We start from the raw sequence: 17937 nt of genomic DNA, 5'->3' as shown, positions 1-17937 counted from the left end.
TAAAGTTAGTAGGATTTTCAATTTCAGTTGATGGAGTCAATCGTGCTAGTACATGTACATTATGCAATTCTCTCATTAGTGCTACTTAAGTATAATTAGGGTTGCACATCATTGTGCCAGCATTGCTTTCTGAGAATGGAGAAACTGTATCTACAAATATGACCTACAAGAGAAAGCTTGGAGTCAACTGGTATTAAAATATTAAATGTAACTACAGGATCTGGAGGCTTAAGCAAAGATGGATATATGAACAAGGCAGATCCCAGAGAATAGTGACTGGTTGAAAGAAGCTGATAGTTTGAGGTGCAGCTGAGGTCCATTTACACAAAAGCTAGCCATTAACCCTCCAGGAAATGCCCGTCAGGTTATTGTAACTCCTGAGTTAAAGGAGTAGCCACTGAAGGCAAAAAAATGGGGGGGGGAGGGAGGAAGGGAGTGGGGCGGGAAGAGAGAGAAGGGGCAGAGCCTCTACTTTCATCACTTTTTCCTGAGATTCTTACTCTTACTTCTGGTCTTCAGAGCTGTCATTGGGGAACGCCTCTTAATATGTGAGAGTAGCAGATGAGAAGTCACAATCACTTGATCCTAAGCTGCTCCTTCTGTCTTCTGACAACAGGGGGTCTGTATATGAGGCTATGATAGAGTGATCCAAGACCTGCTGCAGGGCTGAAGGGGAGCACAGCATGTATAGCACTTTCTCCCTTCCTCTTGTGTTAACCTCCTGATTTCACACCTAGAACCAGGGACTGGCTGACACAGCGGAGGCAAGACATTACCTCAGCCAGAGTCACTAGCAGCTGTTACTTCAACAAACAACAAAAAACAGGAGTCTGCACAGTAAGGTAGTAAAAGAATTTTCAGGATTGCCTGTCATCTGTCGGGCAGTGGTAGCCAATGTCCCACCTTTTGTACGGCTAGCCACATAACGGAATGCCTTGTACATTAGCCAAACAGCTTGAATCATCTACATTTTGCGTTATAAAAGTATCACTTACACACTACAAAAAGCTCACAAATTAGAAGTACACATTGAAAGCCAGAAAACCTACCACAAATATCCTTGAATGAAAAGTTCTTGGAACCCTGGGTGTATTTAAAATACTGAGTGGAAGGGTCTGAGTAGCACATCTGATTATTTTTGTTTTTAAGTGCTGGTGAGACTTTTTCCTGAGACTGCATCAGTCAACTGTGAAAAGAAATTGAAAGAGCCAGCTGACAGTGGCCTAATAAGGTTTTATATTCAGGTTAATTCCAAGGCTCAATTCACCAGGCCATCAGAGGCCAAGAATGCCACAGAGGCACTGTGCTAACTTAACCCTCCGGCCAGAAAGAATTTACATGTCAAACAATAGCTCTCTTTCTTAAGGTGTAGTGTTGATTCATAGATAAGGCCAGAAGGGACCACTGCAGTCATCTAGTCCAGTGGTCCCCAAACTTTTGACGTTGCACCCTCTCCCTCCCCCAGGAGCAGGTCTGGTGCTGGGAGCAGAGCCAGAAGTGGAACCTGTCTGGGTCGTGAACGGAGGCTGAGGTCGAGTGCAGAGCTGTGGCCAGGCCAAGTGCCAGGGGCCAAGGCAGAGCTGGGGGCAGAGCAGCGCTCCTCCCCAGCCTCCGAGGGATCTGGCCCAGATGCCACCACGCCCCCCCCTAGGTGGGCCCCACCCCACATCTGATCTAGTCTGACCTCCTGTATAACACAGGTCATAAGACTCCCTTTAATTAATTCCTATTTGAGCTAGAAAATTTTTTTAGAAAAAGATCCAATCTGGATTTAAATATTTCCAGTGACTGAGAAGCTACTACAGACATAGTTGAATTGCTCCAATGATTAATTAATCTCACTTAAAAGTCTGTGCCTTATTTTGAGTCTAAATCTGCCTGGCTTCAATTTCTAGTCATTGGATCTTGTTATACTTTGCCTGCTAGATTGAAGAGCTTCTATCATCACATTTCTGTTCCCCATGTAGGTATTCCTACTGAGCAAGTCACACCCTAACCTCGTCTTTGTTAAGCTCTTTAGTAGTGATGAGCTCCCCAAAAGGAGTTCTCTATACAGCCTCCTTGTCCAGAAGGGAGGTTATCACATCATCAACTTCAATAGTTGTTGGTACTTCTGGGGAAACAGCATAGAATATATGTATACATCACAGTTGAAAGTGTGAGATAAAAAAGAGTTACATAAAGATTTCTATGTGCAAATAGTTGGTTTGAGACTGTACTGGTGGCAGCACCTCCTTGGCTACGCGGGAGTAATGAGCCACAGCCAAAGACTTGGTTAAAGACAGTTAGTGTTGTTATACCCTGATTTGCAGATCTTCCTATGGATGCCAAGAGTTACAGGCACATTATAAATCTAAATGATTAAAACAGTGATACAAGCAAGGGCAGAATGAAGTTAATAGTTAAAAAAATACATGATTTTAAGGGCAACTCATCAGGATCATCATCTAAAAAACAGAAAAATCTATAAATAATGGAATTCTTACTGCTATACAATGAAACCCAAGGTGGGTGAGGTAGTATATTTTATTGGATCAAATTCTGTTTCTTTTGAGCCACTGAGCTCTTCTTCAGGTCTGAGAAAGGTACTCCCACTGTCACAGCAAAAGGCAAGGTGAAACAGATCGTTTAGCATAAGCAGTTAGGACATATTGTAAGGGACCATTCAAGCAAGAATGGCCCATTAACAGCTGGGACCAACATGGCTAAAACTACACTGAATGTTACACAATAGCCAATGCTGAGGACACATCTACACTACAAAATGATGCTGATCTAACTTATGTCGGAATACTGCCACCTCAGTTATTAAATCAGTTGTGTACACACACTTGGCTCCTTGTGGTGGCAGTGCACATCCTCACCAGGAGAGCTTGTATCCACTGTATTGTCAGTGTGGGCATTGTGGGATGGCTCTTGTAGGCCAGTAACAGTTGATGTAAGCAACACAGTTAAAAGCCTAATCTACACTAGAGAGTTTTGTCGACCAAAGTCAGTTTTGATTTGACAACACAGAGGTGGTACATACTGCAATCAACTCCCCGCCAACAAAAAACTGCCCTGTTTTTTCAACAAAACAAAACCACCATGTGAGAGGTGTAGGGCATTTGTCAGCATAGTTAGGGCGACACAGTGTCAATGTAGACACTGCGTCCCCTTACATCCCTGGTGGGGCTGTCATTCTTGTTAATTTCACCGCTCCAGTGCTGGGAGCAGGGCAAGAAGCCCAAGCTGCTGCAAGCTGGGGCAGTTGGTTCCTGGTCCCCGTTGAAACGGGCTGCCATGTCAATTTCACGGCCCAGCCAGGCACAGGAACCAGCAGCCCGGGCTTCTCACCTCGGCTCCCGGCTGGGATTCCCAGTCCCGGCTAGGAGCAGGGCAAGAAGCTTGGGCTGCTGGTTCCTGATCCCTGCTGGAATGGGCAGCCATGTCAATTTCATGGCTCAGCTGCATAGGGGCTCTCAGCTCCCCACACTGCCCCTTAGGTCGGTGGAAATAATCCTGGTGAGGACGCACTGCAGCAACCCAAGGAGGGCAGTGTGGACATCAGCCACCAGTAGCTTTAAGTCGACCTATGTTAGGCAGAAGTATTTTTTAAGTGTAGACAAGGCCTAGACAACTACACTGACACTGCATCGACTTAATTACATTGACCATGACTCTACGCCACTCAGGGAGGTGGGGTTACTAAATCAGCATAGAAAAGGACTTACATAAGCAGAAGCCAACTTTAAGTGAAGACACTTCTACAGCTAGGTTAATGCAAGGTAGCTTACGTAGTGTAAACCAGGCCTGAGTAGGCAAAAGCTAGCAGAAGAATAGCTAGATAGAAGTAACTAGTAAGAAGGGTTTTGTGAGATTGAGCATTACCAAAAGGCAGGAGTCAATAATTTTATTTCAGTGCCTACAGCAGAATCAGACAGCCACACATTAACACTGACATTTTTTACAGAAGCAATCCTAACAGTATGGATGTGCGGTGATTAAGACCATGTGCTTTAACTAAGAAAGGTAATGCTCACAAAAAAGAGCTGAATTACAGCCAGGGCTATGCAGTCTACCAGCTTGGATGGTATGGTCAGAGGACTTTCCCTTTCATCAATGTAAGGATGAGATAAGGCATCCTCCTTACCCTGTCAGCAGTCATTCCAGATCAATGTTTTTGAATTAATTGGCAGGGATTGCCTTTGTGACTGACAATACCAGGAACAACTGCTCTAAAGATTGCTAACAAAGAAACTAACAAAATAAAACTAAAAAAATAAAAAAGAGGTTAGAGCAAGAGGACAGAACTACAGGCAATAAAGACTTAGCATCCAGACATGCAGTAAATAACTCTTATAGCTCCCAAAAGCAGAAGTGGCATTTGACACCACCACAGAATATTAAGTCTTCCTGCCATTTATTTTAGTATCACAGAATGTTTTAATGATCGCTGAAGGTCGCACAGATACAGGAAACAAGATGCAGCTTTATAATCTGAATCCTCAGTTCAGGACAAGCATGTCATAGGCAGGAGACAACAGGGGAAAATAAACCATGTCACAATACAAGCAAATATGGTGATATTACAGCTGCTATACTCTTGTGCTAGTGAACATGAGAACAGCCCAAATAAAAACAGAGTACACTGCAGGAAATATACTGATGTGCTTTTGAAAAATTCTACCACTGAAGACTCCTCTTTTCCCACTTCCATGCCACCACTCCGGTCCAAAAAAACCAAAAAAATCAATAAAGACGGTTTAAGAAATGTAGTGCTAGGAATTAGGCTCTGCAAGTACTAATCTGATTACATGGAAACTAAAAAATAGCCCCATTTAACCAAATGCCCTGGAGAGGTTTTTCCCACAAGAACCTTTACTAGAAGGGATGAGTTGATATGCATCCTCCCGTCCCTCGGCAAACACAGATGTGCTACTCACACTTGCATGACCTAGAAGCAGACAACCTCTTCATTTCACTACAAAATGCAGATATAAACAGGTACAATGCTACTGCAGTGAGGTTAAGCTTTTAAGACAAAACAAGTAGGAAAAAACTTTCCCTCTTTGTCCAAATACTGCAGGATAAATAGCAGCAAGTTATACAGCACATTAACACTGCAAAAATAGCAGTACCTAGTTGGTGACCATAAGAACGGCTATACTGGGTCTGACTCCCATCTTGTCTTCTGACAGTGACTGGTGCCAGATGTTTTAGAAGGAAAGAACAGAACAGGGCAATCATCAAGTGATCCATCTCCAGCTTCCAGCAGTGAGACATGTAGGGACACCCAGCACAGGGAGTTGTGTCTCTCACCGTCTTAGCAACAGCCATTTGATGGACCTATCTTCCATGAATTTATCTAAGTCTTTTTTTAACTCAGTTATACTTTTGACCTTCACAACATCCCCTGGCAATGAGTTCCACAGGTGGACTCTGCAGCATGAAGTAGTATTTCCTTATGTTTGTTTTAAACCTGCTGCTTATTAATTTCATTGGGTGACCCTTGGTTCTTGTGTGATGTGAAAGGATAAGTAACACTTCTGTATTCTCTTTCTCCACACCATTCATGATTTTATAGACCTCTCATGTAGTTTCCCCCCCTTAGTTGCCTCTTTTCCAAGCTGAACAGTCCCAATCTTTTTAATCTCTCCTCATATGGAAGGTGATCCATATCCCTACTCATTTTATTGTCCTTCTCTGTACTTTTTGTAATTCTAATACATCTTTTCTGAGATGGGGTGACCAGAACTGCATGCGGTATTCAAGGTGTGGGGATATCATGGAATTATGAAGTGGCATTATGATATTTTTTATTTTAATATCTATCCCTTTCCTACTGGTTCCTAGCAGTATGTTAGCTTTATTAACTACTTTTGCACACTGAGCAGATGTATTCAGAGAATTGTCCACAATGACTCCAAGATCTCTTTCTTGAGTGATAAAAATTAATCTAGACCCCCATCATTTTGTATGTATAGCTGGATTATGTTTTCCAATGTGCATTACTTTGCATTAATCAAACACTTATCAACCTCTGACAAATTAATGTTCTACTTAAAAATGACTAGTCCCACAAAGATATAGTGACAGGATGCACGAAAGGAATTGGTGCAGTAGTACAGGAGAAAGACACAGCCACATAGCTGTGGAAGAACCAGATTAAGTTATCTCCTGTCATTCTCTAATAATGCCCCCAGACAAGCAGAAGAAGGTAAAAAAATCTAAAAATTCCAGTCATTTTTCTAGTCACATCTTGCATAGGTAAGCTTTTGTGATCTTATTTACATATCACTAAGATATTTTAAGACATCCCTGCTGCACTTCAATATTTCTGTAATAGTCAATGGCTCTAACTTTATATTATGGAGGTTGCCATCTTGTTCAGAGGGAACTTCCTTTAGTTCTACTACGGGTCATTTCCTTCAGCATAAAGGAAGAGGCAGGGACTTAGGGTATGTCTATACTACAGAAACGATACCAACATAATCACATCACCGTAGCTATGCCAGCATAATCCCATACCACGGACACATCCTATTCCAACAGGAGGAGGATTTCTATTGGTGTAGGAGCACCATTTCCTCAGAAGACAGTACATAGACGGAAGCAATCTTTCATAGTATAGCTGTATCTATACTGGGGGTTAGGTCAGCTTAACTGCATCGGACAGGGGTGTAAAAACAAAGAACCACACACCTAGTCAATGTAGCTATGTCAACCTAATTTTTAAATTTAGGCAGTACCTTTGAAAAGACACCATGTATACTTCCTGTTTATATGTATCTACCACCCAACATCTTGTTTACTTGCCATCTGCAGCGGCTTTCACCTCAGACCCCTGCACTGAAAACATTAATCCTCTATGTTGGTTTTAAAAGCCTTGACAGCATTTAACAAGTCATTTATGTAGTGTTTTGTACAATATCTTTAAAGCAATTTACAAACATTAGCTCATTCTCAGGAGATGCTGTAAGATAGCAATAAGGCAGAAAAAAAGAAAGCATTGTTTGAATATCAACAACCCTACACTTGAAATATTTCCATATACACTGAAACTTACCTAAAAACAGTCTTCAAGTGATCCTAATTTTTTATTCCATAGAATGCAGAACAAATTTCCTTCAGTAGTCATTTTCTGCCTAAATTTATAAACTTCAGGTTTACACACTGTTCAAAATTTATGTTTCCTGTTCTTATTTTTAAGGATTTTTTTTTTTTTAATTATACAATGTTTCTGGACTTTTTCCATTGTGTCTCATACCCAGGTAGTACTACCTGGTGGTGTTTGCTCAGCAGTTTTTACTGGGGATTGTTGGTTAAATACAGACAGACATGCTTACATGCCACTTCCAAACTTTTCCCTTATGACTGAATTGGGTTTTAAACTGTCAAATAATGCTCAGTCTTGGGGGGGAAGCAACATGTCTCTATGTCTATTTCAGTGAATTAATTTAATATTCATGAACTTGAAGGAACAGTAGCAATACTGGATAACACTAGCCACAGTGAGGGTAGACACTATGCTAAGTTCTCTGCATAGCTAAACCAATGTGCCAGACATGGAACTTCAACACCATTGCTATTCTTGTCCTGTATCTCCACATAGAATCTGACACATACTAAGTTATATGGAAGTTTTAGGATACATAAGTTTATCCATTAGGACTCAGAATACACTCAAGTGTTTTTCTCCCCCTCTGTTACCCAAATCAAGCCTTAAACAAAGACCCCCACAGATAAAGTTTAGTCTACTTTTGTGGCTAATTCCTTAGTTAATCAGTTAGGATGTGACTAAACTAAGGAATTTTTTGAAGAAACAGCAACGAGAGACTGCAGCACTGGAAACTAGTGTAGACAGGACCATAAACTGCCAACACCATTTTTATCACTGTTTCAGTAACCCTTTTGAGAGCAAGTCTTTTTGTAAGCTCTTCAGGATAGAACGTCTATGATGATTTTGCAGTTTTTAGCATAATAAAACTGGAGCTCTAGGCAACACAAATAATTATAGTCAAACCAGTGCTGAAAGCAATTTTGGCAGCCTTTTTACTGGAGTTTCCGTGATTGCTAAACTAATGTTCACAATGGTGAAAAGTTTTCCAAGAGAGTCTCTGCAGTAGACAAGGTCTTAGAAATTTCTAGGAGAGTGTACACTATTTCAGTTACTTGAAAATATTGAAAAGATGAGTGTAAACCAATACAATGCTGTGCTCTTGCTTTTGCAGATAGCCCAAAACAAAACTAAGACGTCTGAACCATCCTAGTCATCTTAATGGGTTAAGTGTAACCTCAAAGATTTTTTTTTAATTATGCTTATGCCTTTATTTATGTCTTTACTGTATATAAAGACTTGAAAAGCATGGTCTCAACACTTGTTTTTAATCTCAGAAATACCAAAAAAGTCAAATCTGGTCTTATCTGGTTTTGCTATAAAATTTTTGGAAGGTCTTGGGGATGTTTTTGAGCCCTAGCATCTTAACTGAAGGTTCTGAAAGTTCATCAAAGGCTTTTTCACAGATGTCAGTCACTGTAGGAGAGTCAAACTTTAAAATATAAACAATTTGAAGAGTCTAAACATCCATTCCCTTCAATTGCTCAGTTTTGACTTTCTTGGCTCTTGTGATGCCACTAGTACTCCAAGTCTTCCAGCCTAGACAGGATCTGAATTTCTGATGCTAGTCTTCCAAAAAAACAGTATCAGGCATGTTTTATCACATTACAGAGCAGCAAACAGCACAAACCCAAGTTTCTTCTTCTCCCTCCCTCTCACATTTGCAGGTCACCTTTAAAATGTGAAACCTGAAGATGACAATGTAAACATCAGTTAGCTATTTCAATCACTTTTAGTAGAAATGTATTAGATGTATGTTTATTTCACAATTTTCAAGTGCCAAAAGCCCCAAATGTCCCCTATCTAGTTGCCAAAATATCCACCTTCATCCCAACCACTTTCTAGGATGTAATTAACAGAACTTCTACAGCTTATCAAAAGCTGAAAGCTTGTGAGCAATGTAGGAAATTAAATGTAATATCAGAACAGATGGGCTACAGTCTTTGAATTCTCATTTAAAAAAGGAAATTTTCAATGTATTAACATAGTTAAGAATGTCTTGCCTGCCACACTAACTAGGAATTTTGCCATAGACTTTGGCTCCAGTTTTCTGTGAAATACAGAGTCTGGTATATAACATTAATTCACACGGTACTGTATACCTTGGACCTAAGTAACTACAATATTTTCCAAAGGGAGCTTTATGGCAAGGGGCAAGTATTTCTGCATATATCTGTTCAACAAATAATCTGTCCTTTTTGACACTCATTTATCATTTTTAGAGGTGTTAAGAATAGTTTTGAAGAATATGCTGAATGATAGAGCCATTCCCAAGATTTCAAAAGGGGTCTTTTTTGTATTGGTGCAATTATTATTTTATCATTTAGCGGTCATCTGCAGAAAACTTCAAAAGAAAGCCAGGTGCTGAACTGCTGGAACTAAAAAGAACATTTCCTAATTAAAACTTCTAAAAAGTATCAGCTAGTACATTCTGTATAGGTAATAACTGCTCCACAAATTAAATCAGTTGCCAATTTCTTAAACTTAATCACACAGTAAAAACTGCATCTCAGTGGGATTTCATGGCAAAGTGACAACCTAAAAAAAACCTAATACTGGTCTTCTCAGAACACAAGTATGAAAAATTCCAAAAACAGTAAAATGAGAGCCATACTTCAGAAATTACTCAGCTTACACAATGCAACGTCATAGAATAGCATCTGGCAACACCAAGAAGCTGGTACAGAGTTTAAAAAAAATGAGCAAATTTACTGCGTATGAAAGATGCTGAATTGACAGATATGGAGACTGAAATGCTCCATTTCTTGACAGAACAGATACAATGGCAGTGCCCATCCCATAAGCTCTTTTACGCTGCCTGACCAATATGCCTCAAGCCTAATCAGATGAAACCATCTCTAGCCAATGAAAAGAAAATTCACCCAGAGCCTAAGTCCCCTTCTCCTTTCTGCTGAGTCTGCCAGCTGTAGTAGAGGTTTTTGGATACAGATATTTACTAATAGCTGGACAGAGACCTTTGATCACTTAGGCCAGTGGTTTTCAACCTGTTTTCATTTGCGGACCCCTAACAAAATTTCACATGGAGGTGCAGACCACCTTTGGAAATTTTAGAAATAGTGTGCGAACTCCCAGGGATCCATGGACCACAGGTTGAAAAGCACTGACTTAGACCAATACATCATCAGGTGGCAACCACTTGCTGCCAAATCAAACTGGTTAACAAGAAGTTTCCATCTCTTTACCAAGGCCTTGAAGCAGCCAGGCTCAAATTGCACCATTAAATGTTTAGACTCTTTCATTCAACTTAACAGAAACAAAGAATAAAAAAAACTGGCCACCACTCAATTAACAATCCTCCTGGTTCCAGCATCATGCTGAAAGTGTACTTACTGCCTGCCCTTAAACAAACAGGACTAAGACCAAAATAGTTTCAGTAGCCAAAACTAATTTTGGTTGTACTGAATATTTTCAGGATACTAAGCATATGGAACCTCATACAATGAGGAAATAGATATTTTCTGAACAAGTCATCTGTCTGAGGATTTGTACGCAACACTGTTAGCTTTATGGCAATCCTTTATATAACTTTTCCATGATTGAATCTTTTGTATTTCAAGCACCTCCGGTACATGGTGCAAAAGGCAATCAAGAATCTATCAAGTTTCTTGCTAATGCTTGCCTTCCATGGATATAGAAGAGTTATCTTGCTCATTTTTTAAAATTGTGAAGGAGTATGTGCAAAAGTGCATCAAAATATTACAAGAAAAATTAGTTACATAGAATTACCATCTTTTGATAAGAAAGTGTACATTGAGTAGCAGTGATTCCGGATGCAGGTAGCTCTTTAAAATTCAGTAGAGAGGAGCAGAAGAGGCTGTTTCATTCATGCTTTTCTCTAGTTCCTAAACTACATTTAAGAGCTTCAATGTTTGCCTGTGCAGGCTCTCTTTAAACAGACATTCTCGTTTGGATGGTTCCTGTGTCTGAAATCACATATTTCATGATGTTTAAATGACCATGAAGATACCCTTTACGACTAACAGAACCAGTGTTTATACCACTCCAAATCCCTTATTTATATATTTCACCACTATCTTTCTACAATGTAAATGCATATGATAAGGTAAATAAAATCAAAAGCAAAGTGCCAATACCACATATTCACAACCCATACTCCACATGAATGAACAAAAACATTATTGGGGGGGGGGGGGCGGAGGAGGAAAGGGGGAGAGGGAATGCAGGAATTTTAACATGTGAATTGCAATCTAAGTCACCAGAAAAGCCTAAACCAAAACCACATGGAAAATGTAAGAAGTTGGAGGCTTCCCCTCAGACCACAGCACATTTTAAATTACAATTTCCGAAGAGAAAGTAAAAGCCAAAGCTGAAGAGAAGTGAAAGTTAGTAATCTGCAAGGATCATTGGAAACATGCCAAGACTGCCTTGCTCAATATACCAAATCAGCCACGTAGCAAATATCCATTTATAGGACAGCCACATGAACATGCATACAATAGCAGTCACAGGTGATACATCTTCAATTAATTCAGTAATGCGTAAGTATCACCAAAACACACTTACTCCAATTTGCATCATGCCCATTAAATATGTTTAGGGCTACTTAGAGCTGACTATTCACTCTGGGTACAGAGCATCTCTTCGGTGGGAAGTTGGGTAGTGAATCAATGCATATTAAGACAACACAAGCTCCACTATGTAGTGCCTTTAAACCAAAAAAGTAAGACAGGGCTCTGGTATGATTGTTTAGGTTTTTTGTTTGTTTTTAAAGTCTGTTTTTGCTTTTCTTCTTTTGTGTAAAGATGAACAAATTCTAGATTAAAAAACAGATTATATAATATGATACAATGCACCTTATAAACAGATAACAATTGTGACAGATATGGAAATTTCCTGCAATATATTTAGGAGGTCTTACTGTATTAAGTTTATGTATCACTGTGGATCAGGAATTGTATGCAATTCCATGGTGTGAAAAGGACCACAGCATTCCAGGAACGAAGAACAGTGAGGGTGATTAGACAAATTCATTTAGATGGTAACACCTCCCAGGAGGCACCATCAGCTGGAGACTTGCATATGCAGGGTCAAATCGGATTCTCTAGAGACCAGCAGACTAAGGGCTAGTCTACACTGGAGAGTTTTATTGACAAAAGTCAGCTTCTGTCGACAAAACAGTGGAGGTGTGCAGACTAAAAATCCCACCGATGTAACTCCCCTCCTATGCCAACATAATACAATCACCTCAACAAGAGGTGTAGGGCTTGTGTCAGCTTAGTTAGGGTGACGCAGTGTCAAGGTAGACATTGCATCCCTTATATCAGCTGTGGGGCTATCAATCTGGTCAATTTCACCACTCCAGCAGAGCTGTGGAGCTGAGCAACCCAGCTGCTGGGAGGAGAAGCCCTGGCATCTCTCCAATGCTCCCCTCTCCCCAGAAGCTGGGGCAGCCTTGTCAATTTCAGGGCAAGAAGCTGGAGTAGCTGGACCCCACTCCCCAGCGGTGAGAAGCTCCAGGCAGCTTTCCCCTGGGAATGGGAGAATCACTGAGCAGCTCCCCCCGGCTCCTGGCAGGGAGGGGAAAAGCCTGGGGCTGGACCCCAGGGAATGGGGAGGGCAGGGAGCCCGTGGGACTCTCAGCTCCCCACACTGCTCCTCTTAAGTTGGTGGAAGGAGGGTAATTACTGCAGTGGCTGTAAGTCAATCCATGTTAGGTCGACTTATTTGTCTAGTGTAGACAAGGCCTAAGGCTGCAGGTACACTACAGCTTAAGTCGAAATAAATTATGTTGCTCGGGGAGGGGAGAGGGGGGGCTAATTCACACCCCTGCATGACATACTTCATACCAATTTCAGCGCTGAGTTGTCGAGAGCGCCTCCCACCGACATAGCTATTGCTGCTCGCGGGGGCAGGAGTAATTAACAAATGGTGAGATGACCTTTAATTGAGAATACCTTAATATGAGGAAAGTAGTTGACAGTGAGGATGGGAAATAAATGCATTTTGTATGGAGAAAAGCAAGAGATTGTTCAACAGAAAAAAAACTGCCATTGTATTTATATCACAGACAGGTATCAGATACCAAACAGTACTTTTGGAAGGAGCTGGCACACCTTATGAGCATGGATGGTATTTACACTGATCTTGTAATGCATGACTGTTAAGAAGCTGAAACAGGTATGATGCTTATGCCTCACATCAGTAATTCTCTACACTTTTTAAACAACATCACTCCAGGAGGCCATTTCCATTTACAGAAGAACCCAAAATACACTAATAGCAATGTCACTACAGTTTTAAAGCTGACATATACAGAAACCACAGTGAAGCAGCAAACCAAAGTAGATATGGAATAATACTTTGAGAAGTGCAACCATTCAACCACATAACAGCCATGCAAAATGAAGACTAAAGGACAGTCAGGCTAAAACATTTGCTCAAGATGATACACCATGTTACTAAAAGAGCTATGAATAGAATCTGAGTCTTGTTCCCCAGTCCCTTGTTCTAGCCACCAGACAATTCTCCCTACATAGCTCCCTTACCCATACACGTTAAAAAAAAAAAAAAAGCATCAACCACACTTACTCAACTCAAGAGTGGTATAATCAATATTGAAACCAAAGACCGTCACTAAACTGAAGAACAAAAGCAGCGACAGATGTCTTGCAGTTAAATATCAGTTTCACATTACTTCCCCATACAAATGTGAAGTTTCCCATCAAAATATCACCTCAAAGAGTACAGAGGAAACAGGGAAGAGCTACTGCATTTATGGCAATTTTAAGCTGGTTGTAGGACACTCAGACATAACTCTGGCCTGTCATTGCACCTGAACCTAGTTTCACACAAGACATGTTCCATGAGGGTGACTGTCTAAAACTACCACAGACATTGTGTCATTTTGCCAGTCAAAGCATACTAAAAAAAATTCTGTAAAATAAGACTTCAATAAGCAGGAAGTACATAGACTATGTTTTCAAAAGACCAATCTCTGTACAGCAGTGAAAGAAGAAAAGTCTTAGTGGCACAGTAATTAAAGAACATTTCATAGAATTTCTTTTCAAATTAAGAACTGCAGATTACAAGGGAAAAAAAATAAGACAGCACCTATTACCTCCAAGACAGAAAAGAGCATCATTTGTCTTCTAGTTCCATGTTCTTTCTAGAAAGTTAAGAACTCAAGAAGATAGAAGAGCTATATAGAACCATTTAAGGTACCTGTTCAAGATTTAAAATAGTATCTCAATGTTAGGATAATTTGGCTAACAAACCAAATCCTATAACATATAGTATAAGGACTTAAAGTTATCTCAAATGATAGTATCCCAAACTCAAATTCCCAGTAGGTACTTGTGTGGCCATATGTTCAGACTCCTCAAATCGTGAGATGGACAGAATGGGTTACACACATCCTCACACACAAGCAAGTTGAGAAGGCTCTGTGCAGCTCCCACACTAAGTTTTCCCAAGACAGTCCAGAGTCTCTATATACATTCTTTGACATGTCCTATGCTATAACTTAAAAGGGACACATCTAAAAATGCCACTTAACAGAAAATTTAATTTTGGTGACAAAAGTAGGTTAAAACAAGTAACACCTAAGATTACAATCACTGAAAAACTAGACAAAAAGCATTTCCTTTTGTTTCCACTTCAACCTACAAAAATGAATTTGAAACAGTCTTTCTATACGTAGCTTTCTTGTTCTCTCCTTTATACTTGTTATCCATGCTTCATTTAACACTATTTCACTTAATGTCCTGGTTTCTAAAAAAAGAAAGCTGTATTATAGAGATATGCTGCATTTGCTAATGGGCGCAATGCTAAAGTCCGTTAGTCCTTGAGCTACCATAGAAGCACCCCATCCTCTGACTTCAATTTACTTTTAATGAACAGATATACTCTTGAGTTAAGGCATCAACTTTTCCCTTTGATTCATTCCTTTGGCTTACCATAAAGCAAGCTGAAATCTATCAAGAATCTGTCCACTTCAGAAAACCAGGACAGGAAAAAAAGACAGCAAACTCTGTAGAGAGGAGTCACACAACCAGCCCAGGACTAGCCTGCCTCCCTGTGGCTCAGATCATTGTAATTCTGGATCTCTCCAATTCTACTAGGCCACAAAACATCCTGGAATAACAGAGATTAACGGGTCCTGGAACTATTTTATAAGCGTCTTTGTTCTAAACTTTAAGATGACCCTGCAGAGTTACCCATATGAAGAACTGCGTGGCTCCTGATCTTACTTGCTGTGTAGTGGCCTCCCACCACAATTGTCAGAGATTCCTTGAGCGAAAATGAGGGCCCCTCAACTGGGGCTTTTTTAGGGTGAGAGGTGGAGCTTCTGGCCTGATAGACCCCTGTTCTCTTCTATAGCTGTAGAAAGCCAAGCAGTCAGCCAGGGAAATCCTAATATATTTGGTTAACAGACTTTTTATGATTGCTTTACATGTACACATTAACTTGAGCAGAATCTGATGGTCCCTGTGAAATGGTACCAAAGTAATAACCAGTGTACCATTCTGTAGCCCCAATGGAAGATGTATTTTCCTGTTTTGGAAATGGGAGCAGTCATGAAAGATTGTTTGTTTTGAATGCAAATGAATACGCAGCACTTGCTAGCAAAAGAGTGCTAAATAAATCATAGAAGTATGTTACTTTTGAAACAGTAAGGATGCTAAAATCCCATATCACAAAAGGCAACCATTGTTTACCATCTTCCAAAATTGTAGCCAAGTTACTACAAGCTGTGTGTTTCTGATAAGGCATGTTTATGTTTTTGATACTCAATTATTTAGCATATTACTTATATACAGCCCAAATAGCTTAACTTCAATAGAAGTATACACTACTAGTTACACACATTCTTTAAAAGGCAGCGCAAGCACTCAAAGACTAAATGGAAAACCAAAGAAGCAGAAATACACGCTAAGGATGTCAGACAATTCCAATAAGGGAAAAACTAAAGTCTGGATACTCAATGGGCCCAATTGTGCACAGTAGCGAGCATCTTCAGCTCCTGCTTTCTCCCAGGCTGCTCCACATGCTTGGGAGACGCTGCCTGTAAACATCCACAAAGCTACCTCATTATCCACATTCAAAACCCTCCTAAAGGCTCTCCTCTGCCACAATGTCTACAAAAAAAGCTTGACAAGTTAGACTGTGCAGAGCCCACTGTCTATCATGCTGACCAATACTGTCTCACTGTCTACTTGTACTTCCCCCATCTGTCTATACCCTTCAGCTGTCTCATCTCATACGTGGATTGTGAGGCCTTTGGGCAGGGATGATCTTTTTGTTCTGTGTTTGTACAGCGCCCAGCACAACAGGGTCCTGGTGTCTGACTAGGGCCCCTAGGCTACAAGTATACAAATAATAAATAAAAATACTGAAGTCAATGGGAATTGATTGACTTTACCACCTAGTAGAACGGGCCTATACCATGAAGTTCAGTAAATCTGGATTATTATTCCCTAGATTTGTACTTTTTTGTCCTCCTAATAGAAGCATATGTTCTTTGTATAAACAAGATTTAAGTAATTTGCATCCTAACTTTTAATTATGTAATTATGAACCATCCTTTTCCCAGTTCTGTAATTTGTAGACTGAGCAAGCCAAGAATTCAGTCTACTAAAACTGATATTTCATGAGAGACTCTTCTGTACTTTTGCCATTCTGAAATAGTTTGAAAGCAATTAGGATTACAGAGTCATCTAGACCAACTAATTCACTACAGCAGGGTTTCTATTCATAAATCTAAGACAGTGTATATTTGCTTTATTTCAGAGTCTGACATTCTAAATCAATGAATCTTTTACTGATATTTCAAAAGCTATTATGTTCACACACTTCTTCCTCTACTTACAGTCACTAAACCATTCTAAGAATTGGGATTAAATTTTATGCTTCGCTGACAGAAAATAGAATCCTAAATCACCAATCCATGTATAACTGTTAATTTCCCCACTTGTTTCTTATGGTCCCAGTACCTATTTTCCTCCCTACCATGCATTACTTTAGTCTCACATATTTTATATCCAGTGCTAAGGCCCTGTCCATGTTTATGAAATTCTTTGTCTACAGCTCCTTATTGCTATAGTTCTCTCAATTGTTCAGACTTACTGAATTTTGTATGGAATGGTAATAGGTCATGAAGTGTGAAGAAAAGGATCCACACCACAGCCCTCTTAATGTTAAAGTTAGATAATGTGTAATTATCTTTCCCTTGATATTTATTTCCCTAAATATTAAGATTTTCATTTCAGTTAACTTTCCCTGCCTCCATACCATCAGCAGCCTGAAACTATTTTTACTTACTAAATACACTTATGTGGACCCTCAACAAAGAGCTTTTTAAGTCCACTGCCCTAATTCCATCACATGCTAGACCTATTTCGGCTAAGAGCCCTCTGTGTCTGTTTAAGGAAAATGAGAGTTTGGTATTTAGTTATACATTAATATTTAGTTATAACATTAAAAGTCTATTTCAATAGTTGCTGTATAGCAAATTCATATTAAACTATGAAAAGATAGTATGGCAAAACATTAACCCAGATGCAGACCCTGATTCTGCAAACTCTCACTCATGGAACTAACCCTATTAACTTCAAGATTTACTGTAGGATCTATCCCTCAGCAGACTTCTATCTTGAAAAATACCTATTCATCTATGGCTCAAACTACATCCATCAACGTTAATGGGCAATACAGACCCATCTTGTAATTGTGAAACACTACCTCAAAAACAATGTTACCTGGATCTTTACATGATATGACATGAGCATATGTACAGAATAACAAATGTTCTGATAATTTTGCTACACCTACCCAAGTCTTTTGTTAAAGTAAAAATG

General features: G+C 39.8%; 1 protein-coding gene across 4 annotated transcripts in view; it reads right to left on the bottom strand.

Annotated features, from left to right (window-relative positions):
* Positions 1-17937, bottom strand: part of GALNT2 (polypeptide N-acetylgalactosaminyltransferase 2) — a 123759-nt gene that overhangs the window by 103778 nt on the left and 2044 nt on the right. The window contains exon 1 of one of the 4 annotated variants that reach the window (XM_067535744.1): positions 15037-15068. The exons of the other annotated variants lie outside the window; for them this stretch is intronic. Coding sequence (XP_067391845.1) covers positions 15037-15039 — 3 coding nt within the window. The 5' untranslated portion in view covers positions 15040-15068. Of the gene's footprint in view, positions 1-15036; positions 15069-17937 lie in introns of those variants that run through there. 4 annotated transcript variants of the gene reach the window in all.

The sequence above is a fragment of the Emydura macquarii genome, unplaced genomic scaffold (genome assembly GCF_026122565.2).
Source record: "Emydura macquarii macquarii isolate MOO-44397 ecotype Brisbane River unplaced genomic scaffold, CSIRO-AGI_Emac_v2 contig_3517, whole genome shotgun sequence".
NCBI lineage: Eukaryota > Metazoa > Chordata > Testudines > Chelidae > Emydura > Emydura macquarii.
This window is presented reverse-complemented; position numbering and strand designations above follow the sequence as displayed.